Genomic DNA, 26,526 nt, shown 5'->3' on the forward strand with positions numbered 1-26,526 from the left:
AGAGTCCAAGAACTGGTGTTTCCAACAAGTCCCCGGTCGTTGGTGAGGGCCCTGTGTTTTCTGAGGTAACTGCTCAGTCTCTTCCACGGTGGGTGCTTCTGGGTTGTAAGAAGAAACACTCGGGGGGTTGGGGATTTTACTCAGTGGTAGGGCGCTTGCCAAGGAAGCGCAAGGCCCTGGGTTCGGTCCCCAGCCCCGAAAAAAAAAACCAAAAAAAAAAAAAAAAAAAAAAGAAACACTCAGGCTTTGGTGTTTCATGCCTGCGATCCCAGCACTTTTGAAGTGGAAGCAGGAAGTTCATGAGTTCCAGGCTGGCTTGAGCTACATACACCCTGTTTCATAAGCGAAAACAAAAACAAAGAAAACCGTCAAGGTCTAAAGTTGAAGTACGCGGTATCATTTATGGTGCTGCAGAATTCGGGAGGATAAGCAGGTGGGGATTGGGATGACGGAAGAGATGTGAGGTCAGCTCCCCCCCCCCCCCCAGCTGAGGACCAGACCAAGGGCTCTACCACTGAGCTAAATCCCCAACCCCGTGAGGTCAGCTTTAACTTGCAAACTCTGAATGGCTGCAGGAGATGTCCTAAGGCAGTGGCTTTCACCCTTCCTGATACTGTGACCATTTAGTATGGTACCTTATGTTGTGATGACCCCCCAACCATAAAATTTCTTTCATTTAAATAACTAGTATTGCTACTGTCATGAATAATAATGTAAATATTTGTGCTTGCTGATAGTTTTAGGCAACCCCCATGAAAGGGTCATTTGACCCCCCCTAAAGGGCTCGAAACCTACAGGTTGAGAACAGCCGTCCTAAGGGACTGTCCAGTTGGCATCTGAGTGTATGGTTTTGGATTTCTAATCAGACTGACAGACTGGGAAGGACAGATTTGGGGGTAACAGGGAGACTAATGGTCATTAGACTTGGGAGGGGAATGAACTTGCTTCTGAAAAGTGTAGACAGGGGGCTGGTGAGATGGTTTAGCAGGTAGAGGCACCTGATACCAAACCCGATGACCTGAGTTCAATCCCCAGAACCCACATTATTTAAAGTCCTTCAGGTTGTGCTCTGACCACATGTGCACAGATATTCTCTATTCTCTCTCTCTCTCTCTCTCTCTCTCTCTCTCTCTCTCTCTCTCTCTCTCTCAAAATAATGTAGACAGGAAGAGATAGAAGCTGCTCTAAGCATAAGCAACCAACATTAAGAATGGATTTCTTGGGGGCATGGAGAGATGGCTTAATGTTTGAGAGCACTGGCTCCTCTTCCAGAGGACCTGGGTTCAATTCCCAGCACCTGCATGGCAGCTCACAACTACATGTACTTCCAGTTCCAGGGGGCCCAATACCCTTATACATGAACGTAAAATGCTAAAGAACATAAAAATAAAATTTTGAAAGAAAAAAAAAAGACTGGTAATGATGAGAGGTGGTGAAATGGCAAAGAAAAAATGGTCGGATTAAGTGGGACTGGTGGCAAGGGTGAGGGAAGCCAGTGAGGCAGAGACAGAGCCCATCCCAAGCTTGTTAGAAGAACAGAGAGGTCCTCAAGCTGGGCCCATGCATCATCCTCATCGTGGTTTCTGGACTTTCCCCACTGGAGTCCACCCATTCATGAGCTACGCACTGACATCTATCTCTGAGATTAATTTCAGACGTCTCATGACTGAGGTCAAGGGTAGGTAGAGGATGAGCGAAGCGGGCACAGACATGGCTAACAAACGCAAACTCACAGTAGACCTTAGATCCGTCCTGAGGAGGAAGGCTGCACAGCTGCCCCTGTCTGCCTCCCCTGCCACCCTAGCTGCTGGTTCTGGCCTGTGGGAAACTCTTAGGGATGAATGCTCAGATGCTGGCTAGCTTCATCCTCTCCTCACAGCTCCCCAACCCCAACCCTGTGTGTCAGGCTGAGCTTTGTTCTAGCCACGTGCATTCTTGGATGTCATCCAGAACAGAGGTTAGTGTTCTAATCTCTCAATAGTGTGACTTTTACCTTCTCATCTTTTTCTTCACTAGAAAGAAACAGAAGAAAACAGCGGCTCCTCTCCACCCTCCCTTACTTTTTGTTGCAGAAACAGAGCTTGGAGAGGAAGCCAGACTTGCCCAGAATTACACAGCCACTTAGGAGTCAGACTTAATTGTGAATGCTTGAGTCCAAGACAGAAAAAGAAATGATCCTGAGCACAGAGAAAGGCTGGAGAAGGGCTGCCACAGAGCTAGTTGTTTGACTGTAGGCCAGTAAGTCACCTAACCTCTATGGGCCTTGTCCTCGCTTGAAAATGAGGGTAGCAAAGGAATTGGTGAGTCAGGAAACTCAATAGTCATGGTGTGTGGTGAGTGGGCACTGCGACTGTGTCTATCCCCTCCCCACTTTCAACGTGAAAAGAAAACTTTCCGCTTTTGAAGTTCTCATTGCCGTTAGGATTTCTCTCACCTGCCTTTTTGTAATCCCCATTTCTGCTTCTTGGGACAGAAGGGTTGATTTTGGGGGAGAAAAGGAGAGGAATTGGTGGTAGCGATTAGGGCGCACTGTTGCAGAGAGACAGCATCTACCATGGTGACACGCGAATACATAGACTGTGCATGTGTGACAACACATCCCTTCCACCCTGTGTCGGCTACACACCAACCATTTCTGTGTCACAGGTTAGTCCCAGCCAGCCCAGGCTCCTGTGGCTTCAGAAACATGTTGGCCTCTTCTTAGGTGCAAATCATGCCACACTCGGACTCTTTCTGTCCTCAACATCCAAGGATCCTTGCTTGGCATTGAGGGTTACCAGCTCAGAAAGTCTGAGAGAAGCAGGCATCTTCAGAGTGGTTTTTGGTCCAAAACTATGAAGGAGAGACTGCTAATCAATCTCTCTCTCTCTCTCTCTCTCTCTCTCTCTCTCTCTCTCTCTCTCTCACACACACACACACACACACACACACACACACTGACAAGTGTGCACATGAGCTGATGGGTTTGAATTTGCCACTCACCAGTGTCTTCCTCATTCACCCTTGGGTGGTCAAAGAAAAGGCCATCTAACAGGGAAGAAAGCTGATACCAGAAATGAGGAATGCTTTGCTCAAACTCAAAGGTGAACACGTGCATTTAAGCATTCATTTAAAAAGATTTCAAAGGTAGTGGCGAGATCGTTTATTAATTCACTGTGGTTAATTGGGTTAATTCACTGGCCACCAAGCCTCAGGACCTGAGTTCGAACCTTGGGGACCCACAGGATGGAAGAAAATAACTGACACCTGCAAGTTGTCCTCTGCATCTGGCACACGCGTGCTCCCCACCCCTCCACTAAATAAATTAATGCAATAAGCAAATGTAAATAGAAAATGTACAGGCCTGAGCGAACACAGACCCCCTGAGCTGCATTCCAGCCTTGAATCCCATTTGACCACAGCTGCAAGCTTGCAGACCAGAAGGAGCTCATATCAGCAGGGCTCGAATTCATTCACTCCTCACCCCACCAGTTCCCACCAGAGCCACGCCTCCCTTTCGACAGCCAAGGGAAAAGGCTGAGATAGGCCATAGCTTGTCTCTTTAATGCGCGCCCCCAGAGGCCCGGCGCGCCCCCGCCACTATAACTAGACTGCATGGAGCGGGCTGAGCTCAGAGGGCGGGCGCTGGGCACCCGTTGCCCTACTTTTTTCAAGGGCCATCAGCTCCCTCCAGCCCATCTCCATGGACGCACCCGCGGGCGTCCCCCGCTGAGGACCCCACACCCTCTGGACTCCCCGCAGACTTACCCCCAGCTGCCAGGCGGTGATCCCCGCGGGCTGTGAGAGCTCCCCGCTCCAGTTCTCCCCTGGCCGTCGGACGAGGGCTGTGTCTCCGCCACGCCTCACGCCCCACACTACCCGCCCCATGTTGGTGCACACATACTCCGCCATGGTGAGTAATCTCGGGTCCCGGGCACACTGGGCAGAGGGCATCGAGGAGCCTGGCTGCTGGATCCTCCAAACCTCCTTCCCCCTGCGCCAACGAAATCGCGAAGGTAGGGGACCTCAGGGCTTCTCGGCAGCCGAGGACATGGTGGCGGAGACCCGTGGTTGGTCTCCAGCCTGGGGCCGCTGTGCCCGCGGGGCACTCGCCGGTGGACAGCTGCAGGACACCCGCGAGCTGGAGGGGACCTCGCGGGCTGGCTGGTGACTTTTCGGCTCCTCATGGGTCCCCTAACGCACGCCTCCTCTTCTGCAGGAGCGCCCCGACGGGCTGTGCGCAGCGGCTGGCGGGACCCGCCTGTCGTCTCTGCCCCAGGCGGCCTACGGGCCCGCGCCGCCACTGTGTCACACTCCCGCCGCCTCTGCCACCACGGACTATCACCCTCCCTACTTCCCGCCACCCTACCCGCAGGCGCAGCTGCCCTACGGCCAGGGCCCGGACGCCGCCGCCGCCTTTCCGCACCTGGCCCCGGACCCCTACGGCGGCCTAGCGCCCCTGGCCCAGCCACAGCCCCCGCAGGCCGCCTGGGCCGCACCCCGCGCGGCCGCCCGGCCCACGACGAGCCGCCCGGCTTTGGGCGCCGCCCGCCGCGCTCTGGGTCTCGACCCGCGCCGAGACTACGCCGCCGCAGTGCCCCGGCTCCTGCACAGCCTGGCCGACGGCGCGCACGGCCTGGCAGATGCTCCCCTTGGTCTTCCCGGGCTGGCGGCGCCGCCCGGTCTGGAGGAACTGCAGGTGAGTCCAGAGTGAGCCACGGTGGATCCGAATGGGCAGGGATTTAGCATCCTGGCTAGAAGCAAAAAAGTAACAAAAGCAGGAGCCCGACTGTTCTCCAAGGCGTAACTTTCCATCTCTGCCTCTGACAGGGAGTCCTCGGTTAGATGCTGTCTAGCCAAAAGGTGGCTTCGATCTGAGTGTTTGCCGTGCCTGAGTGGCAGCGACCCTCGTGGAATCACTTCTTTCTCTCCTCACTGTGGGCTTGAACCACAGTGGGTATCCATACTCAGTCCCAGTCCGCCGGGACAATCCGGGCAGGGGTTAGGAGAGGCGCAGGAGTTGTCTATCCGCAGGAGTTGGTAATCGTCCAGGCTGGGCGGCTGCTTGGACGCAGATGGTGCTGAGCCCAGGCGATTCCTGATTACGCCTGTCCCCGGTAGCCGCCTCAGGCAGCCGGTGGTACTCATAGGGCGGAGCAGACATAGACTAGGGACAGCCGGACGACTAGGCGACTAGGTCCATCCGGGCCCTCACTGCCATCCTCTTCTATTTGCAGGCGATAGATGACCCTGGAATGAGCCTCCTGGACCAATCCGTGATCAAGAAAGGTAAGGAATGGTGTGCAACTTCCAGGGCAGAGCCAGGCGTGACGGTGCAGGCCCTGGGCGCTCAGACCCATTTTCTTTCTCCCGGGCTGTTGTTTCCTGTGCGTCGCCAGGCTGAGTGGCCAACGGAACATCCTTCCTTGCCCAGGAGAGGGGCAGTGGCGCTTGGCTGGATGATTTTTGCTCAGGAGTTCGCTGCCTGAGGTGGGCTCGCACTAACTAGGCTACAACTGCTTGGCCTCCCCTCACGGAAGGAAGGGCGTTCTGGTGGATCTGGAGTTGATTTGCAGAACGAGTTAAACCACTTCCCTGTTTCCTAAGAAATGGGAAGGGGAGCGCTGTTGCCACAGATTTTGTTCAATGGCTTCCACTTTATTGAGCTTTTAACGTTTTTTTTTGGAGCCTGGCAAATGCTTTCTGTTCCTTTCTTCCCAGCAGAACCTGGGGGGTGGGAGGGGGCAGCACGCCTTCCATCTCCCCTCACCTCCCAGGGCAGAAGATTTTCTTTCAGCCGAAGCCTACTAAAGCATAAGTGCTGACTAGCTTGTGACGGGCTGTGTGCTCCTGGTCAGGTCTGTTGCCTCCAAGAGTGCTGTGTCTCTGAGCTCAGGGTCCTGTGCAGACTATATGATCCTCTTCTAGGCAGAGATGTTTCTTGGTGTGTTCGCTGCTGTGACTGTGTTTGGGATTTGTATCTGTGACTGTGTGTTGGGATATAGTTTCTGTTTTGGGGGTTCTCTGTATACCTAACGTGTGTCCTGGAATTTGACGATTGGTATTTGCGGTGTTCTAAGAATGGGAGGGCCTCTTGCTGGTGGTTTGCTGTTGCTGCTGCTGCTGCTGCTGTTGTTGTTGTTATTATTATTGTTGTTTGCCTCCAGATCTGTTTGTCTTTTGAATTGGTAAAAGGCAGGAGTGAGGGGTTGGGGATTTAACTCAGTGGTAGAGCGCTTGCCTAGCAAGCGCAAGGTCCTGGGTTCAGTCCCCAGCTCCGAAGAAAAAAAAAAAAAAAAAAAAAAAAGGCAGGAGTGAGAGACACCCCTTGAGCAGAGTTTTGGGCCTGAAGACCAAGTTCTAACCATGCCTAGGAAAGGTAAGACAGAGGCGAATTAGACAGCATCAGAGACCCAGACCTTGGGCACGCTTTTTAGATTTGGGGTGGGTGCCCAAAGGAATTCAGAGGCACAGGGGAGCCTGTAGTGCCCAAGGGCAGACGCACCTCCCCCAGGATTTGGCTGGAGCTGTTTTTCAAACAAGTGAATTCAAGCCCAGGCTGTTTGCCCTGCCTAGGTTCTCAGGGGAGGCTTGCGGTGGGAGTGGAGCTGATACAAGGGGCTGGACTTCCAGGAACTAAAGTTAGGTATGGCGTTCAGGAGATTAGAGGGCACGCCTCCCAGAACTTGGTGGGGGATGCCGCCAGAAATCTGGGACTGTCACCAGAAGCTGGGAGTACAGGGAAGGGGCTCAGGCCCAATGCCCACATCACCAGTGCTTTGTTATCTCCTGGACAGCTCTGGTTTTGACCCACTAGAAAGGAAAGTTGGATTTGGAGTCTACAATAACCCGCCATTGGGCTCTTTGCAAGTCCCCCAGATCCTGGCTCCCGCTCAGGCTTAAGGGCAGGGAACCCAGGTTCATTGATTCCCTAGAGAGACCCAAGCTCTGCCTTTTAGGAAGTCACTCCGGTATCCCAAGGTAGAAGAATCTACTGTTGGTCTTAGTGTTTTAGGTCTTGGGAGTTCCGTGTAGGTTCCTGGGGCCTGCCGGGCTGCACACCGGGGAGTGACCAGAAGTACCCAGAGAAACCAAATCGGCCTGAGGCACTGCAGAAGGGAGGGGACAGAGCCCGGGGCAACCTGTGGAAAGGAGAGCCTGGAGCAAGCTGGGAGATCTGCTGCCCAGCGGGCCTCAGAAAGAGAAAAGGGGGCCAATACCCTGGGAGAGCGGGCTCCCGGGACCCATCCCAAGAGAAGCGGCTTTGGCTTGGCGAGGCAGGCAGCGCTACCACTAGACCATATTCCCTGGGGGAGCCTCACAACCCGCAGATTTTTTTGTTTGTTCGGTATTTTTTTTTTTTTTTTTTTTTTTTGCTGGTTCTGCCTCGTGAACGTCGGACTCGCTTGCCGGGTGGGTGGCCATAGGTGACAGGTTAGCACTGCTGTTGGTCCTCAGGCCCTTTCAACCTTATCGGGCGGGTTCTGAAGGCTCCCGACACTGTTTTGTGTGGTGAGGGACTGCCCACCGCCCAAACCCTGCCTTTGCGAAAGGAGCTCGGTCTTGGAGCCCTGAAGTGTCCCGGTGTGAAGGGACCTTGCACCGCTAGAACTTGGGGTCCAGCACCTGAAACCCTTGCCGCCCCAGGTCCCCAATGGAAACGGCCCTCCTCCTGGGGATGTGGGGAAGCCCCAGGTGTCCATCTCACCAGTGTCGCATGGCACCGGAACCTGGATAGCCTCACAGCCCAGATCTGCACATCTCCGCGGACTACAGGCACTTGTCCTGGACTGGAGGAGGTAGGGACGTCCCCGCCGCGCCACCCCACACCCCCGTAGAATTTCTAGGTCGGCGCATTGCAGCCACCTTGTGAGTTGGGGGTGGTCTGATGACCCCGGAAGAAACCTGAGGGCAAATGGATAGCGCACCATTTTCTGCGCCCAGCTGTCACCTTTAGTTTTAACAACCTATCGCAGACAGGCAGAAAGCAGGGGGGACTTGAGGAGAAATGGCGTGGCTCTGTGTCTGTGCGGGGCGCTTTAGGAGCTCACAGCAGAGGCGGTCAGCCCCCGAGGTGAGAGGCTTCCTAGGACAGACATTTGAAGGTGCTCAGTGTGTGTCTGCTCTGTGAGTGATGGGTTTTGAATTCTGAGCACGCCTGGGACAGTAACTCCGCCGCACTAAGCACAGCTTGCACAAGCGCCTTACCTGTGGTAAAAAAAAAAAAAAAAAAAAAGGCGGGCGAAGGACATTGTGGTTATTAGAAGTGGGGTGGTGTAAAGATTAGAAATGCCGCTGGGTTTTAGATTAGAGATGAGAGGGAGGGGAGTGGTTTGGGTATGAGACTGAAGAGACATCCCTCTTCAGGAAGGCAGTGGCTGGTAGCCTGAATGGGCGCGTAGGTAATCTGGATCTCAAGGGGTCTCCTGAATAAAGAAAAAAGTAAACAGATACCCTTCCCTCTGCTTCCCTCTGGGGGAAGGTTCAGAAGGGCGCCTAGGGGCTGGGTCAGTCACTCTAGGTTGAGAGAAGGGAGGAGGCATTTGTCTCTGTAACAGGGTGTTTTAAAAAAACAAAAACAAAAACAAAAACCCTAGTAATAAAGACAAGTAGAATATTTTAATTTTTTGATGTTTTCACGTATGCATGTAATGAGTTTTGGCATTTTCACTCCTACTATTGCCCGCTCTCGTCCCCCTCCCACTCCTGCTGAAACCTTTCTCACCAACGCACCCAGCTCCTAGTTTCTTGGTGACCCACTGAGTTCAATTACCAGTGCCTGTATGAGCATAGGTGTGATGTGTTATCTCCTTATCTTTGGCTGTACCTCTGTGCTAGCAACCATTCGATACCTGTAGCCCCTGAGTGTGGGTTATTGCCTCATGGGCCCCTCCTCCACAAGAAGTAATTTTGAAAAATATTTTTTACATTTTTATTCATTTCTCTCTCTCTCTCTCTCTCTCTCTCTCTCTCTCTCTCCTTTCTCTCTCTCTCTCTGTGTGTGTCTGTGTGTGTGTGTCTGTGTGTGTCTGTGTGTGTAGGTGGGTAGGTGGGTGTGGAGGTCAAAGGACAACTTATAGGAGGAGGGTTTCTCCTTCCACCTTTATTGAGTTCCAGGGATCAAATCCAGGCACTAGGCTGGACTGCAAGCACCTTTATTTGCTGAGCCATCTCCCTGGCCCCATAAGTAGTCCCTTAATGTATTACTTTAAAATCAGGAGTAATGGAAACAAATCCATGAGGAGCTATTTGATTCCTATGTTGAGTCAGAATTTAACCCGGCGTTTCCACACTTCTTCATTTGCCTGCTAGCACGTTCCCACCGGAAGGCAACTGAAAGAACCATCGCCCACATAGAAATAATTTTAAATTTACCTGAGGATAGTAGGAGTCATGGGGTATCTGAGGGTCTAAGGGGTGCACCATCACCACCCACCTCAATTTAAGGTTTTAATTAACTAATTAGCTAATTAATTAATTTAGCACTTGTAAGGTCAGAGAGCCACACTGACTTATGGGAGCTGGTTCTTCCCTTCTGCCATGTGATTCCATCATGTGAGTTAGTGGGGTCAGATCTGGCTCACTAGGGGCAGTGGCAAGCACCCCTCCTAAAGGTTCTTTTTTAAACACATGTGTAGACTTGTAAAATCACAAGCAGAATCCATTCGAGACATCTGTCGCCCTGTGAGAAATTCCTTCATCCCTATCTGTAGGTAATCTCCATTCCTGCGTCCAGCCTTCTGCAATGCATGATCCGCTGTTGTTCCATACATTTGCATACTGTGGACCTGTCCTGTAGACACAGGACAGTGCTTAGCCAGTGCTTCCAGGCTTTGTCTCTTCTGTAACCTGTCAGTTATTGGGCCTGGGTTTTTATTTCTGAGTAGTACTGTGCTGTTTCTCTGAACAGCTTTCATTTTAACCTTCTTGGGGAGCTGGAGAGACGGTCCGGTGGTTAAGACCTCTTGCAGAGGTTCAGAGTTTGATTCTCCACAGCCATAATTCCAGTTCCAGGGCGATCCAAAGTCCTCTTCAGACTCTCTCAGGTACTAGGCAGGATGTGGTGCACATACTTACGCGAAGGCAAATGTTTGTACACAAAAGAGGTTAAAATAGTTGGATATAGTGGCTTTGATCCCAGCACTTAGGGAGCAGAGCAGATGGATCTCTGTAAGTTTGAGGCCAGCCTGGTCTACACAGTGAGTTCCAGGATAGCCAGGGCTACATAGTGAGGCCCCGTCTAGAAAAAAAAACAAAAAACAAACAAACAAACCCCCCCCCAAAAAAAACAACAAACCAAGCAGTTAAAATAATTAAACCTTCTCTTTTAGACTTAATTATTTATGTGTATGAGTGTTTTCCTTGCATGTGTGTGCACCACATACAAGCCTGGTACCTGCCAAGGTCATAAGAAAAGGAATAGGATCCTCTGGAGTTAGAGCAATGGATGATTGGAAGCCACCATCTTGGGACCTGGGAATCAAACACCAGCCCTTGGTAAGAATAGCAAGTGTTCCAAAACCTTGAGGTCTCTCTCCAGCCCCTGAATGGATTTTTGGTCCTTGGTGAGGTGGTACATCCCCTTTCTGGCCGTTCTGGTTGCTGCAGACGTACGTGTAGGTGCCTTTGGTAGCCATGTTTTTTCTGCTTTGGGGGAAAGTCCTAGAGATGGGATTTCCGCACTGTGTGTTCCATTATTTGTTTGTTGGGTGAGTGTGTATGTGTGTGTTTGTGCACACTAATGTGTGCACGTATGTGCATGTGTGCCTGTGCACACACAGCGTGGGTGCACTGTTAGAGGACAATTTTCTGGAATTGCAAATTCCTTCCACAGTTGTTGGCACTGGGGATTAAACTCGGGTCATTATGTTTGGAGGCAAGTGCTGCCTCTCACCCACTGAGCCTTCGCTCCAGCCCCTGGCCCATTTATGTTTGATTGTTAAGAAACTTCCAGTAAGTGGAGTGTGTCTAAGGAAACTAAGGGAGGGTGGAAGGGAGAGTGGAGAGAAGGAAGGAAAAGAAATGCTCAGCCATTTCCTCCAGTTGTTGGACTATTTAACACTCCTCCCAGTCATGTGTGGGTCTCTGGTCTCTCCACACCTCCCACTTGAGACTGTCTATCATAATCACCTAGTGCTTCATACAGTTCTAACTTGTGTTTTCTTAATGACTAGTGGTGGTGAGCCTTTTTCATGTGTTTATTGATCAGTTATCTTTTTTTTTTTTTTAAGATTTATTTATTTCATGTACCTGACTGAGTACACTGTCGCTGTCTTCAGACACACCAGAAGAGGGCATTGGATCCCATTACAGATGGTTGCGAGCCACCATGTGGTTGCTGGGAGTTGAACTCAGGACCTGGAAGAGCAGTCAGTGCTCTTAACCACTGAGCCATCTCTCCAGTCCTGGAACCCTAGGGTTTTGTTTTGCTTTGTTTTGTTTTGTTTGAGACAGGGTTTCTCTGTGTAGTTCTGGCTGCCCTAGAACTTGCTTTGCAGACAAGGCTGGGTTCAAACTCGCAGAAGTCCACCTGCCTCTCTGCCTTCCCAGTGCTGGGATTAAAAGTGTGCACCACCACCACCCAGCCTTGTTTTACATTTTTTAATGTACATGAATGTTTTGTCTGCATATAGTTCTGTGCACCACATGCATGCAGGCCCACAGAGAGCAGAATAAAGCATTTGGATCCCTTGGAACCAGAGTTACAGATAGTTGTGAGCTACTGTATGGGTGCTGGGAATTGAACCCTGGGTCCCTGGAAATGCAGCCAGCACTCTTCACATTGAGCCGTCTTTCCTGTCTCAAGCCCCACGTTTTCTGACAGGATTTCTGCTATGTTGCTCAGGCTGGTCTTGAACTTGCTATCAAACTGCCTCTCGCTCCCAAGTGCTGAGATGACAGTTGTGTGCCCACCATGACTGGCCATCTTTTTCTTTTTTTTTCTTTTTTTTCGGAGCTGGGGACCGAACCCAGGGCCTTGTGCTTGCTAGGCAAGCGCTCTACCACTGAGCTAAATCCCCAACCCCATCTTTTTATTTTCTTAACTGGAGGTGCAGAAGTTTCCATGAGTTTCATGAGTTTCCAACTTAGCCTTGTTTGCTCTCATGTGCTTTATTTCGGGTGTGTTGTAACTAGGCGTTCTTTGCCCACCTAAAGGTCTTGAAATTTTTTATTCTGTGTTTTCTTCTAGAAGGAAGTGTGACTTTAGCATGTTTTCTAGAGGAGAATTACAATCCTAACCCTTAGTAACCAGACTCCTCGGATAGGAGGGGAGGTTTGGGTGGGTATGGCATGTCTGACAGGTTGAATAACGAGGTCCTTGTATTACTGCAGAACTATGTGCGTCTGAGAAATACGGGAATGGCTTCTGCATGCGAGCCTCAGGGACACCAGGGTTAGAGCACTTTGCCTTCAGGAGTCATTGTGCTAGGGTCTGTCCTGTGGGTTTGGGAAGCAAAGAACAAGTCATGTTCAATCTCACCCTTGTTGCTGTGCCTACACTAAAGGAATACTGACATTTAGTTTGCTTTTGTTTTGTTTCATTCGAGGTATGGTCTCACCATGTGCCCAGGCTGGCCTTGAACTCAGAGATCAGCCTGCTTCTGCCTCCTAAGTGTTGGGATTAAAGGCATGAGCCGCTATGTCCAGCAGGGCATACTGCTCCTGAATACAGTTTGTTTTGCTGCACGTGCTAAGTGTTCTAAAAAGTCGTGGCCTTTCTCCCATCGTGTAGGGCCTGCCCTTAGGGAATACCTGGCTTTAATAATGACTGCGGGAAAGCCTTCCATCTCTCCTGACACCTCTCTCTGGCTAGGAGTCGTGGAGGGGAGGGACAAAGGTCAGATAATAACTTTTGGGAGACAGTTCTTACATTCTACATCGTAGAGACTCTCTGGTTTCTTCTTTGTTTTTGTTGTTTTGTATTATCAAGACAGGGTCTCATGAGGTAGATAAGGCTCTCCTTGAACTCATGGAGATCCACTTGCCTCTGATTCCTAAGTGCTGGGACTAAAGGCACGGTCTCTGCTGCTTCAGAGCAAACTCCAAGTTAGCTGGCACACGAGACACTTTCTCTTCCAGTTCCCACAGGAGCACTGAGACTACAGATCTGCTCTACTGCGTCCAGTTCTTTACATGGGTTCTGGGAATGAAACTCAGGTCATCGGGCTTGTGCCGGAAACACTTTATCCACTGAGCCACCTTGCCAGTCTACAGTTTTCATCTTCTAAACTCAAGCTTGTCGTGTAAAATATATAATGGAACAATATCCATTCTCTGACCAACAAACGTGTGGTCATGAGACCGCTAAGAACAGTCAGCTATAGGGCTAGAGAGATGGCTCAGCAGCTAAGAGCACTGACTGCTCTTCCAGAGGTCTTAAGTTCAATTCCCAGCAACCACATGGTGGCTCACAACCATCTGTAATGGGATCTGAAGCCATGTTCTGGTGTGTCTGAAGACAGCTACAGTGTACTCAGTCAGGTACATGAAATAAATAAATCTTAAAAATCTTGTGAGGGCCTAGGCTAGCTCTATAAGACTGAGTGATAGAAGACATTTGCCTGGCGGCCATCATCCTCTCAGTCTGAGTTCCAGTGCTCTTGCCTCGGGCACTCATTCCACATTCTGATGGCCACCTGTGCCAAGGCTCCTAAGCTGGTAGGAAGACACTGTGGAGACAGACAAGGACATCGAGAGCTGTAAGGGTGGGGACAGGTATGCAAGGAGCTGGGGTGGAAGTGGGGCCAGGAAACTCTACCCACAAGATGGTGCTGAGGAGGGAGGACTTGAGCAGAAGACAGCTGGGTCTGTGTCCCGGGGAGCACGGTCATCGGACTGAGGCTCTGGGCAGGTGCCTGCTCCAGGGGGAGAGGCTCTTCAGAATCCACATCTCTTGTTAGTGTTACGTTACTTGTCACTTGTCCGGGTGACTCATGTACTCACCTTTTCAAGGCTGAGCCATCCACTGTGGTGGCCCACTAGTCACAAAATGTATAGAGCTGTGGGTATTTGAAAGGTGACTGGCTCGAAAGGAAGGTGGCTGTGTGTATACACTTCACATTAGATTTTGAAGACTAAGGACAAAGAAAACATGTAATATATTGCATTAAATATTTTTTTTTCTTTTCTTTTTTTCGGAGCTGGGGACCGAACCCAGGGCCTTGCGCTTGCTAGGCAAGCGCTCTACCACTGAGCTAAATCCCCAACCCCGCATTAAATATTTTTAAAATATTAATTACATGGTCTAAAGAGATGGCTCAGTGGTTAAGAGCACTGACTGCTCTTCCAGAGGTCCTGAGTTTGATTCCCAGCAACCACATGGTGGCTCATAGCCATCTGTAATGGCATCTGATTCTGTCCTCTGGTGTGACTGAAGATAACAACAATGTACTCACATAAAAAAAAATTACTGTATATACTATATATTACTATACCTCTGATTAGGATAAATAAAATGCTAAGCCCTTATATACTATTTACTATATTGAAATTAATTAACTGATTTAGAGACGGACTCACTCTATCACTGGCTGGCCTAGAACTCACGAAGACTCACTTTCCTGCCTCTGCCTCCTGATTGCTGGGACTAAAGGTGTGTGCCACCTCACCTGGCTCCCATTTTCTTCTTTTTAAAGATTTATTTTTACTTATGTGTATGAATGCTTACCTGCCTGTGTGTACGTGCACCTCACGAGTGCATGGAGGTCAGAAGAGGAGTCCACCGACTGGAGTTACAGATGGTTGTGAGCCACCGTGTGGACGCTGGAAAATGAACCCAGGTCCTCTGCAAGAGCAGCCAGTGCTCTTATCCACTGAGCCATCTCTCCAGCCTCTCATTACTTTGTTGTTGTTTGTTTGGTGTTTTGAGACAGGGTTTCCCTGTGTAGCCCTGGCTGTCCTGGAACTCACTTTGTAGACCAGGCTGGCCTTGAACTCAGAGATCTACCTCCTCTGCCTCCCAAGTGCTGGGTTTAAAAGTGTGTGCCACCCTGGTCCTGCTCATTACCTCTTAATGCTCTGCCCTAAATTATGTTTCTGTGAGTCAGTTTTAGTCTAGATCCTAAAAAAACAAACGATAACCAAGAAAGATCCAGAAAAGGATGCGGGAGCCAAGACATGGAGGAGGAAGAAGGGAGCAGGGCCTTGGCACAGGTAGCCATCAGAGAATGTGGAATAAGCACCCAAGGACTGGGAGGATGATGGCTACCAGGCAAGATTAGGGATATGACCTTTGGGAGCAGCGGCCAGAGCCCACGACCCACTTCTGCTCAGTAAATGATGTCATCCTGACCTCTGACCTTTCCGTTTCTTCCTTCTAACCTTGGGATATGGGGAACAGTGCTGCTCCACAGAGCTGCCCATGAGAGCTTACAGGGTGTAATTGGCACTATTGGTAGAGAGCATCATCGTTTCTGGTTATGCCCTAGGTTTGATCTCAGGGAGCTGACCAGGCACTGGTGGTTTGCAGGTTACCGAGTGATCCAGGTCTCAGAAAGACTTCTCTAGACTAGAGCAGGGGACCAGAAGGAGGGCTGCCCAGACATGCAGACAGAGAGTAAGTGTCTGTGTACACGAGAGAGGGGCCTGCCTCTCAGTAGGTTAAGAATGCAAGCCAAGGGACACAGTCCTGTGTGGGACGTGGCAGGCAAGGGAGGCCAGGAGCATTGGAGAGGTTTCTGGCTGAGTGGCCAGGAGGAAAACAGCAGGGACCGTGTCAGCCCTGAACCTTGGGATCAGGTTCTTCTTAGTCTCTGTAATCTTGAGGCCTAGGAGTTCTTGCTATGGGGGGTACTGGGAAACTTTTCTGAACACTGGGAAGGCCATGAGCGCTGCACTCGAGACCCTAGTCCTGGGTTTTTGACTAGTTCAGTCGACCAGCTACCTGACTGCACGCATATTATTTTACCTCTCTGTGCTTCAGTCTGTGGGGACAAGGGTAGCCCCACCATGGGTTGTCCTGTAGGTTCAAGGGGTGAAGTAGAATCTGTACACATGCATCAGAACTCCCTAAGTCCAGACTCCCCATTGAGATCCATGCCCACCACACACAGGCCTTCTCTACCCAGGACCCCTTCCTTGAATGAGAACCAAGAGACCTCTAAAGAGGCACGTGCCTGGGGTTGGGGATTTAGCTCAGCGGTAGAGCGCTTGCCTAGCGAGCGCAAGGCCCTGGGTTCGGTCCCCAGCTCCGGGGGGAAAAAAAAAAAAAGCAAAGAGGCACGTGCCTGGCCCTCTCCTTCCTCTGCAATTCAGAAGGAAGACGGAGACACTGCAGGAAGAACTTCCTTCCTGGGCCAAGACTTTAGAACACCCGATCTCCTCCTCACCCTGCACGGAGGATTAGGTGTTATGGGGCATACAGATCCTTATTTCCTCCTGCCTTCTGGATTTGGCAAAAAAGGGGAAAGGCTGGGGGCCTAATAGGGCCCTAACCTCTGCTGCCAACATGCGGGACTCCAAAACCCCAGGATAGGAAGGTGAGATTCATAATAGAGAAGGGGCCTTGGGAATCTGGGTGATTTCCCAGACTCTGTCACGGTGACCCAGGAACCCCGCCTCCTCTCTGATGATGCCAACACTGGGCTCAGGAAGGGGATGTGGGGGGCAAGAGCCAGGCAGCTCTGGGTTCAATGTTATGCCCTCCAACTTACTTGAGCATGTCACTTCCGCAGCACTGTGCCTCAGTTTCTCCTTTTGTAAAGCAGGGATACTAGAGCCCTCCCTCTGGCAAGTGTTGGAATCATTCAACAACATGCACAGCTGGTGAGTCAACCTGCCAGCACCATGGCTGTCCTGTGGTCGCTGGCTCAATGTCTCCCCCTCTCTCTCTCCCCTTGCTTCTGCTCCACAGTCCCCATGCCCTCCAAAGCCGGCAGCCTCTCCACCCTCTCACTGTCCAAAGACAGCCTGGTTGGCGGCATCAACAACCCCAGTGAGGTCTTCTGCTCCGTGCCTGGCCGGCTGTCGTTACTCAGCTCCACATCCAAGTACAAGGTGACCGTGGGGGAGGTGCAGCGGCGACTCTCACCTCCTGAGTGCCTCAACGCTTCCCTCCTTGGGGGTGTCCTCCGAAGGTAGGAAGGCCAGCCCATAACCCTACACGGCGCCCCAGCTAAACCCTTTAGTTACTTCAGACAATCTCACAGCATCAAAGAAAGGGTCAGCTTCACTCCAGGCCCAAACACCATCTCCACTTCAGGTTCTGACAGAGCAGAGCCCGGGGCCTCAAGATTGTACATGGTCTGGGGGGCAAGCCCTGGTACAAAGGAAAGGGCCTACTCGCTCTAAGCAGGGTGGGCAGGGCTGGCTCTGGGAAGGGTAGACCTTCCTTATCCTTTCTCCAGAGCAGCACAGGCCTGGTTGGCGTGAGTTTGGAGTGAGCAGCATGGTGGGCCATGTATTTCTTTCTGCATGTTCTTGTGGCTGGGAGGGGAATCTGCTTCAGGGATAAGATACAATGATCTAAGGACTGCATGTGTGTTAGGGGATGACAAAGTGTGTGTTTCCATAGTGTGGGGTTCTGCAGTAGTTGGAAGTGTGTTGCCTACAACGGTTCCTCTCTGTGTGTGTGTGTGTGTGTGTGTGTGTGTGTACATATATATATATATATATATATATATATATATATATATATATATATATATCTCCCATTGCATGTGCGTCTGTAGCTGGTTTGTTTTTTGTTTGTTTTCTTTTCTTTTTTCTCCTCTCATACATGTTTTTCCTTTTCTACACAGCTAGTTGTTTACATGTGCGTGCTTCTGTGGGGGGGCACATTTGTGCAGTTAGAGGGGGTATCTTCTTACTCTTGGTCTCTGAACATCTGGTAGGTCCCCATGTTGAAGCCCTAGGATTCGGTATAAATCTCTGGGACCCTGATTTGATGGGCACATGTGTCTCTGCATGTTTCTTGGTGTCCATGTCTGCGTGTCTCTAATGTCATATGTGTGTCTCCATAAATTTTTGGAGACACTGAAGGTGGGCTCATCTGTGTATATGTGACTTTATAGACCGTTGTGTGTCCCTGTGTTTGTCATTCTCGTGTGTCTCTGCACACAGTTTTATGTGTCCCCAGCAAAAGGTAGGGAAGAAGGATGCTCAGATGGTCCCCTGTCCCACCTCCCCTGGGCTGCCCCTGCTCTCCAAAGGACTGGAGAGAAATGAGGGGCTGCTACAGTGGGGCGCTGCTCCTTACCCAATCCTGACTGCACAAGAGTGAGGTCAGGAAAGGTTGGGATTTGCTCAGAGACCCCCAAAACAAGGCCATACCCAAGCTTTAAGAGAGACAAGCGACAGGAGCAAGGAAGGCCTTTTGGAGTCACTCAGCCCATAGGCGTTTCTCTTGTCTTCATGGTTGTGTGCATGTCTCTGTCTGTGTGTGTTAAGGGCCAAGTCCAAGAATGGGGGCCGCTGTCTGCGGGAACGGCTGGAGAAGATCGGCCTCAACCTGCCAGCGGGGCGACGGAAGGCCGCCAACGTGACGCTGCTGACCTCACTGGTGGAGGGTGAGCAAGGCTTGTGTGTACATGGGAATGTGAAGGGACCTGTCACCTGGAGAGACCTCCGACTGCATTTTAGTTATAGCTGTGAACATTGCTATATCTAGGCACGCTCTCTGTGTGCTGTGTATGTTGAGGTATGTGCACATGGTACACACAGACAGTTGCCACATAGGAGAATTTTATCACCAATGGTTCAAGTTGGTTGAAAAAGTTGCACTTTTGCTGAACAGACGCAGGAATCTTTTGGTCATTATTACCAATAGTGCAGGTAGCTTTTTACATAGCATCTCTTAGCATTAGGTACTGCTAAGTCAACAAGAGATAATTAGTGATCTATGGGGGGACGCATTAGGTTTATGTGCAAAAACGATGCTATTTTATGTAATGAATTTTGGTACCCACATATTTTGTTATTTGTGGGAAATTCTGAAACTATTTTTTTTAATTTATGTATCTGTACATATGAGTACATAGAGTAGAACTACTGGTGTGTGTGTGTGTGTGTGTGTGTGTGTGTGTGTGTGTGTAGGGCTACTGGCCAGTATTTGGACATGGTAAGTAGGTAAGGGCACGCATCCCTCTTCCCTGGAGGTTGGCGACTGCGCTCTGGGATACACGTTGGTCCCAGCTCCAACTTTGGAGCTGAGAGGGATGGACATGAAGTTGAAACTGAGAAGAGAAACCAGACAGGGCATCTCCAGAAACAGGGTGCTCCTTAGCTGAGGAGAGGAGGAGTTCGAGGCTAGGCTCTGGTCTCAGAGGTACACCTGGTAAGATCTCCTCTTTCCCCAGGAGAAGCTGTGCACCTGGCTCGGGACTTTGGTTATGTCTGTGAGACTGAGTTTCCAGCCAAGGCGGCTGCTGAGTACCTAGGCCGACAGCACGCTGACCCTGGGGAACTGCACAGCCGCAAGAGCATGCTGCTGGCTGCCAAGTGAGTAAGGGCACCGTGCACGGCAAACATGGGTGCAACACCTCAGACGTGGGTACGTCAGACATGGCTCCCAGGCACACACGTTCATACAGTGCATATGGCGCCATATATAGCAGCTCGATTCCTTGCTTACGTTCACAGGGAACAGTTGTACATGCCGTTCAGGCACATGTGAGTAGATATCTTTTGTTGTTGTTGTCTGTTTTGGTTTTTCCAGACAGGGTTTCTCTGTATAACCGCTCTGGCTGTCCTGGACCTACTTTACTTTGTAGATCAGGCTGGCCTTGAACTCACAGAGATCCACATGCCTCCCTCTGCCTCCCAAGTGGTGGGGTTAAAGGTATGTGTCACCATGCCTGGTTTATGAGTAGATTAGACTTTAGGTACCATGTTCATCACATGTAGACTTTCATGAACACTCCCACAAGCTCCCAAGTGCACACACAAACACCATATGTGAACATATCTATTATATGCATACATTTTTTAAAAAAATTTCACTTATTTTTTTATTTTATGAATGTGACTATAATGTTGCTCTTCAGACACACTAGAAGAGGGCATCAGATCCCATTACAGATGGTTGTGAGCCACCATGTGGTTGCTGGGAATTGAATTCAGGACCTCTGGAAGAGCAGTCAGTGCTGAGCTATACATTTTTAAAGCGTCATCCATAGACTTACAGACCTTGTGTGGGTGCTCCATTCACCTACTCAATAGGCATGACCACCCTAGACCCTGGGCATGGGTTCAAGTCTCCCCAACAAGGGTCTGTTTGTGACCTTTCTTCTCAAGACCTCAAGGTACTCCTGACCCTGCTGCAGGCCCCACTGTCACCCCTCTCACCACAGCCTGCAAGCTGACACCTCTCCTCTCACCCCCGAGCCTTCACCTGAACCCATCTGCTCTCTGTCAACTTACAGATTGTCCATGGCTCCTGCTGCCGTCACATTTATTAGGTTAGCATCACACCGGGTTCTCCAAAGGTGCCTCAGAGCCTGCTTAGCAAACAGGCTTCTCGCTAAAACATACTATTAGTCCCTTTGGGTAGCTATAATAAAATGCCCTAAGCTGGGTAGCAGCTCGTTTCCCACAGTCCTGGAGGCAGTTCAACATCAAGGCAGCTTCTGTGTCTGGGCCTGCTTTCTTACAGACAGACAGCACTTTGATGCTGCCGTGTTCTCCACACGGTAAAAAGAGCAGAGCATCTCTCTGACCTTCTTTAGAAAGGCACCAATAGCGTGTATAGTAGTGACTCTCAACCTGTGAGTCTTGACCCCTTTGGAGGCACATATGAGATATCCGAAATATCAGATATTTACATCACAATTCAGAACCGTAGCAAGATTACAGTTATGAAGTAACAATGGGATAACTTTACGGTTGGCGGTCACCACAACATGAGGAAGTGTATTAAAGGATCACAGCATTAGGAAGGTTGAGAACACTGATCTATAGGGTTCTATTCTCAAGACCTAGTCATCTCCCGAAGACTCTGTCTTCATAGCTCAGGAGAGGTTTTAGTATCTAAATTGTAGAATGTAACTGGATGTTGGCAGTTACATTAAGGGGGAAAAAACAAAAACAGAGGGGTGGGAACAAAAGGATGAAGAGGTCACAAAGCCTGAGGACCATCGTCTGTAGGCTAAAGCCCAATGCCTCTGAGGATCTGGACCACTCAGATGTCCAGGCCAGCTGACCTTTGTGAGTGTGGCTTTCTTTTTTCTTTTTCTTTTTAAAGATTTATTTATTATGTACAGCATTCCACCTGCATGTACATCTGAAGGCCAGAAGAAGGCATCAGATCCCATTACAGATGGTTGTGAGCCACCATGTGGTTGCTGGGAATTGAACTCAGGACCTCTGGAAGAGCAGTCAGTGCTCTTACCCTCTGAGCCATCTCTCCAGTCTGGTGTGGCTCTCAAATCACAGCTCCACTCTCTCCACCGGGCTTTCCTCCTTTCGACAGAAAGGAACCGGCCTCACTGGACAGCTCAATAGAGAGTCCTGGAAAGCTGCTTCCTGTGCACGAGGGGCCTGTCCAAGTGGAGCCCACTTCACTCCTGACTAGGAATCAGTTCTTGCATCAAATGCTTTTGGGACTTGAGTTTGTCTAAGATGCATGACCAGGCACCAAGATGAGTGATGAGGGTTCCTCTTACTTGAGTCACTAAGTAATGAAAACAGCCATGAGCTGGACCTGGGTTTGTCTCATCTCAGTCACTCCGGCAGGTCACCTGTTCTGTCTGAAACCTTATGATGAGGACAATGGAATAGATCTGTGGGACGATATAAAATGACACAGACCATGTCTGTGATGCTGATCTAGGCAGCAATGTGTGCCGCTGTTTTAACTGTGGAAGGCAGCTTCTGGGCTGCTCTCATACCGTCACAGACAAGCGTTCACAGAAGCACTGTTTGGGGAAGAAGAAGGGGTCACAGAGAGTTTAATAGGCAGTTGAGTTGCACTCCATAAGTAGGACACCTCAGGGAGAAAAATCAGGGCATGAGCACGTGCACAGGTATGCAGCACTGAGCTGCTAAGTTAATGTCTGGGAAAGACAGTTTCCATTTTTGCAAAATGGTATGATTGTTACGGTAGGCAGTTTGGAAGGTCAAACTGTATAGACAATGTATGGAATCTAGCCAGTTTCTGGGTAAAGTGGTACACGCCTTTAATTCCAGCATGGCAGAGGCAGAGGGAGAGGCAGAGGCAGAGGTAGAGGCAGAGGCAGAGGCAGGTGGATTTCTGTCAGTTTGAAGCCAGCCTGGTCTACATAGAGTTCTAGGACAGCCAGGGCTACATAGAGATCCTGTCTCAAAAAGTCAACAAGTGGGTCGTCCTCCGAGTTTAGAACCGTGTACTCTAACCTGTGATTGTTCTCTCCCCACCAGGCAGATCTGTAAGGAGTTCGCAGACTTGATGGCTCAGGACCGCTCCCCACTGGGCAACAGCCGCCCGGCACTTATCCTGGAGCCCGGGGTGCAGAGCTGTCTGACACATTTTAGCCTCATCACTCATGGTTTTGGAGGGCCTGCCATCTGTGCTGCTCTTACCGCCTTCCAGAACTACCTGCTAGAGTCGCTCAAAGGACTGGACAAGATGTTTTTAAGCAGTGCAGGCAGCGGGCATGGAGAAACCAAGGCTTCAGAGAAGGATGCCAAGCATCGGAAGTAACTGTCCCTTGTGCCCTAGCTAAGCGACTCCCAGTGCCTGAGACAGGGCCTTGGCTCCTGGGGGGTGACCCTGAAAGGACTAAAAATGTGGGATTCTATTCAGGCCAGAGAGAAAGAACCTTTTTTCAGAAGCCCAGAGTGGGACCTGATTGGGTAAAAGAAGAAAACCGTTCTGTGGTTTCTGGTAAGGACTCATATGAGAGCTGACATGGAAAAGTCTGGCTCATGGGACAGAGCCCTTCCCACTGAGATGCCTGGGCAGATACGGGTGCCCTGAGGCTGAGAACAAATCAGAGGTGCTACTGAAGAGTTAGTGACCTTCACTTCGGTTTCCTAGCCTCAGAACCCAGGCGGTTCCAGTGAGCAGTTTGGATCCTTCAGGCTTTCAGAGACGAGAGGCTGGCGAGGCCCCTGAAGAACAAGATGGTACAGCACAAACCACAGAACTTGAACCCAGGCTGCACACCACGGTCCGATTGCTGCCTGTCCTATTTATTTATGTACAATTTAATTAAATTTGAAAATTAAAAAAGTCCAGAACAAGTTATTTATCATAACGATTTGGGGATTCATTTTACTGACTTCTGCTCATGCACCAGAATGTCCATATGGGTGGGTGGGTGCTGTTGCTCACAAAGGGCAATGAGTATGTGAGAAGGAAAGGTATGTTAGACAGTAGGTCCTTCTGAGTGTGGGTACCAATGTAAGGAATTCACATGCCTTGCGTGCGTGTGTGTGAATACTGTGTATCTTATTTACTGTGAATTGCTGGGCCTGTCTGGTCAATGCAATGTGTTACCATGGCTGTAGGTAGACAGTCTGTGCCCATGTGATACAGGTAACTCTTTCTGTGTGTCTGAACTGGGCAAATGCTAACTGAGCTCCTGTCTTCTTGAGGATTTCCCTCTCCAGATATCTTTCCCTCTAAGTAATCACCCGCTAGACCATACCTAGCACACACATTTTTGGAGTCACTGTACAAAACACAAATCCTCTTTCTTTTGCAGGTAAACGTCTTCTCCCCTACCACCCACCAAGACAGGGTTTCTCTGTGTAGCCCTGGCTGTGCTGGAACTCACTCTGTAGACCAGGCTGGCCCCAACTCGGAGATCCTCCTGCCTCTGCCTCTTGAGTGCTGGGATCAAAGGCCAGCACCACCACTGTCTGGCTGGTTAAACTTTTTTGAAAGACTGCTACATCCTCTCTTGTATCTCCTCACTCCCAACTCTCACTCACTATTGCCCCTGCCGATCTGTTTTCGTCATCAGTGACCATGCGAAAGCTAAAGCAGCCTCCTTTGGATTTGATGGGACTAATCAAAAATATGGGGGGGTGAGGGCGTGGGGGGGAAGACAGGAGAGGCCCAGAGGACCAGAAGAATGAATGGAAATATGCAGCTGTGGGTGGTGGGGTGGGGTGGTAGGGTAGGATGGTGGGGTCGGGGGGTGGGGAACCTCTAGAAAGTCCCAGAGGCCTGGGATGTGAGAGGCTCCCAGGACTCAATGGGGATGACCTTAGCTGCAATGCCTAACAGTAGGGAGAGGGAACCTAAAGAGACCACCTCCATATGTAGACGGGGCCCCCAGTGGAGGAATGAGGTCACCAACCTACCCTCAAATTTTTGACTCAAAACTGTTCCTGTCCCAAGGCCCTCAGCACACATGCAGCAGGGGACTACTTTGCCTGGCCTCAGTGGGAGAGGATGTGCCTACTCCTGCAGAGACCTGACGCCCCAGGGAAGGAAGATGGGGGGTGCAGGGTGAAGAACTCTTAGAGGGTGGACCAGGAAGAGGGGCAACATTTGGAATGTAAATAAGACAATTTTCTTTTTTTTTTTTTCGGAGCTGGGGACCGAACCCAGGGCCTTGCGATTGCTAGGCAAGCGCTCTACCACTGAGCTAAATCCCCAACCCTAAATAAGACAATTTTAAAAACCGTGTTTTGGGGACAGGTTTTACATGGTTCAGGCTGGCCTCCACTGCAGCTGCAGATGTGCTGCACTGGCTGCATTGGGTCTCTTCACTGTGTGGGTCCCCGCTCTTCCTGGGCTCACCTTACTGACCAGGTCCCATTCTATCTCCTTTGCCTGATCTTTTCCCGCTTGCCCTCTAACTCTGGGTCCTTGGGGCCAATGTCTCCCTAGACGGCTTCATTCCAGTTGGGGCTTTCTATGCCATATCTGCTGTCTCTGAACAGCAGGCTGGGATGTACCCCCATTCCTCCCGGGCCTGCCACAGCAGCCTCTATCCTAAGGCTGTGCTGTGCAATGAGCAGAACTTGGCTGGCTTCCCCACCCTTACCAGCAAGGCTCCTGGTCGTTCACTTTAAAGCAGCCACACTAATGTCTGGGATGGTCTTCCCCTAGTATCTGCACATGCATTGTTAGACAAAGACGTTGGGGTCTCTGTTGAAAGTCCAAGGATGTGCCTTCCTGTCTCAAGACATTGTTTTGTTTGAGACAGGATCTCAATGTATCCCAAACTGACCTCCAAATCATCATGTAGCTGAGGATGACTGACTCCTTTGACTCTACATTCCAGAGCTGGGAATACCATACCTAGTTTTCACAGTACCAGAGACAACCCCAGGGCCTTCTGTATGCTAGACAAGCATTCTACCAACTGAACTCTCAAGGTTTCTTCACCATAATCAATATGTACAAAAGAATACGAGAATGAGGACATATACTCTCCTTTAACCAAAACTTTTGGTCTGGCAAGACATTTGAATATTAAAATTATGAGATTGCCAAGCATGGTGGCACATACACTTAATGCCAACACTCAGGAGAGACAGGCAGGTGGATCTCTGAGGCCAGCCTGGTCTACATCTAGCCAGTTCCAGAACAGCCAGAGCTATGTAGATACCATCTCAATAAACAAACTCTCAGACTCTGTGAGGTGGAAAGGAAACAAGGTGCATACACGTAGTATTTACACAATATTGGCCAGTCAGATAGTAATCAATCAATCAAAAGTTGATAAACTGTTTATCAACCTTTCTTGAACCTATTTTCAACAACTTTTTAGTTCTGGGTAACTTTTCCCAAGGGAAAGTTCAGATAGTCATCAGTCCTATTTTAGGATAAAGTTATCGCTGAGGAACTTGCCTGATGCCTGTGATATCCCAAAATTTTAGTTTGTTCATAACTGTTTGAGCCAGGTCTCCCTTCTCTGGCCCTCACAGGCCTGCCACAGGAAGGCTTGCCCCCAGCAGGGGGAGCAGGTCCTCCCTCCCATCCAGCTCTTGGCGTCTGCTGTGCCAGCGTACGTGCCGGCGTATGTGCCGGCGTATGTGCCGGTGTATGTGCCGGCGTATGTGCCGGCGTATGTACCAGCATACGTACCAGCGTACGTGCCAGGGTATGTGCCGACTGCTGAGTGCTGTAAGAAGCGTCCAACAGCCTGGGCATTCGAGTCCTCCATCTTCACCTCCTCTGGAGCTAAGAGCACTGCAGCTTCTGACTGGCTGGGACTAGCCTGAGGGAAGAGATGACTAACAACAGATTTATACACTGCTTCAACTCTTCCTCTTGTGCAACGCAAGCTCGGAACTAAGCAGGGAATATTTAGACTGTGTAAGGCTCAGGACTTTCAGAGTGAGTGAGCTTATGTTTTAAGGCCTTTGTGCTTTCTGAGAAATAACCACAGTAGTAAGAAGTTTCCCAGAATCTAACTAAATGGACCCTGAGGAACACAAGGAACTCAGACGGGTGTGGATTTGGAAAAGCCTAGTACACCAAGGCAAACAGCTCCAAGTTGGAGGCCAGCCTGGTAACCACGGCATGGTTCCAAACATGCTATAGAGGCCCTGCCTCAAAGCCACAGACTTCAAGAAGATTTAGGAAGCAGAGGGCAGAAGCTGGTGACTATGTGAAGATAGCAAGATAAAGGGAGGCTTGAAAACGGTGCAATGTGGTGGCATGAACTGCAC

At 50.2% G+C, this 26,526-nt stretch overlaps 1 protein-coding gene across 1 annotated transcript; it reads left to right on the plus strand.

The window, feature by feature from the left end:
• Nucleotides 1-3,865: 3,865 nt before the first annotated feature.
• Tfap2e (transcription factor AP-2 epsilon) lies at nucleotides 3,866-23,125 on the plus strand. The gene is made up of 7 exons (XM_032888485.1): nucleotides 3,866-3,892; nucleotides 4,199-4,678; nucleotides 5,217-5,268; nucleotides 16,832-17,054; nucleotides 18,367-18,485; nucleotides 19,275-19,416; nucleotides 22,312-23,125. The coding sequence occupies exons 1-7, from the start codon at nucleotides 3,866-3,868 to the stop codon at nucleotides 22,592-22,594; spliced, it is 1,326 nt and encodes a 441-aa protein (XP_032744376.1). The 3' UTR covers nucleotides 22,595-23,125.
• The last annotated feature ends 3,401 nt before the right edge of the window (nucleotides 23,126-26,526 follow it).

The sequence above is a fragment of the Rattus rattus genome, chromosome 1 (genome assembly GCF_011064425.1).
Source record: "Rattus rattus isolate New Zealand chromosome 1, Rrattus_CSIRO_v1, whole genome shotgun sequence".
Taxonomy (NCBI): Eukaryota; Metazoa; Chordata; class Mammalia; order Rodentia; family Muridae; genus Rattus; species Rattus rattus.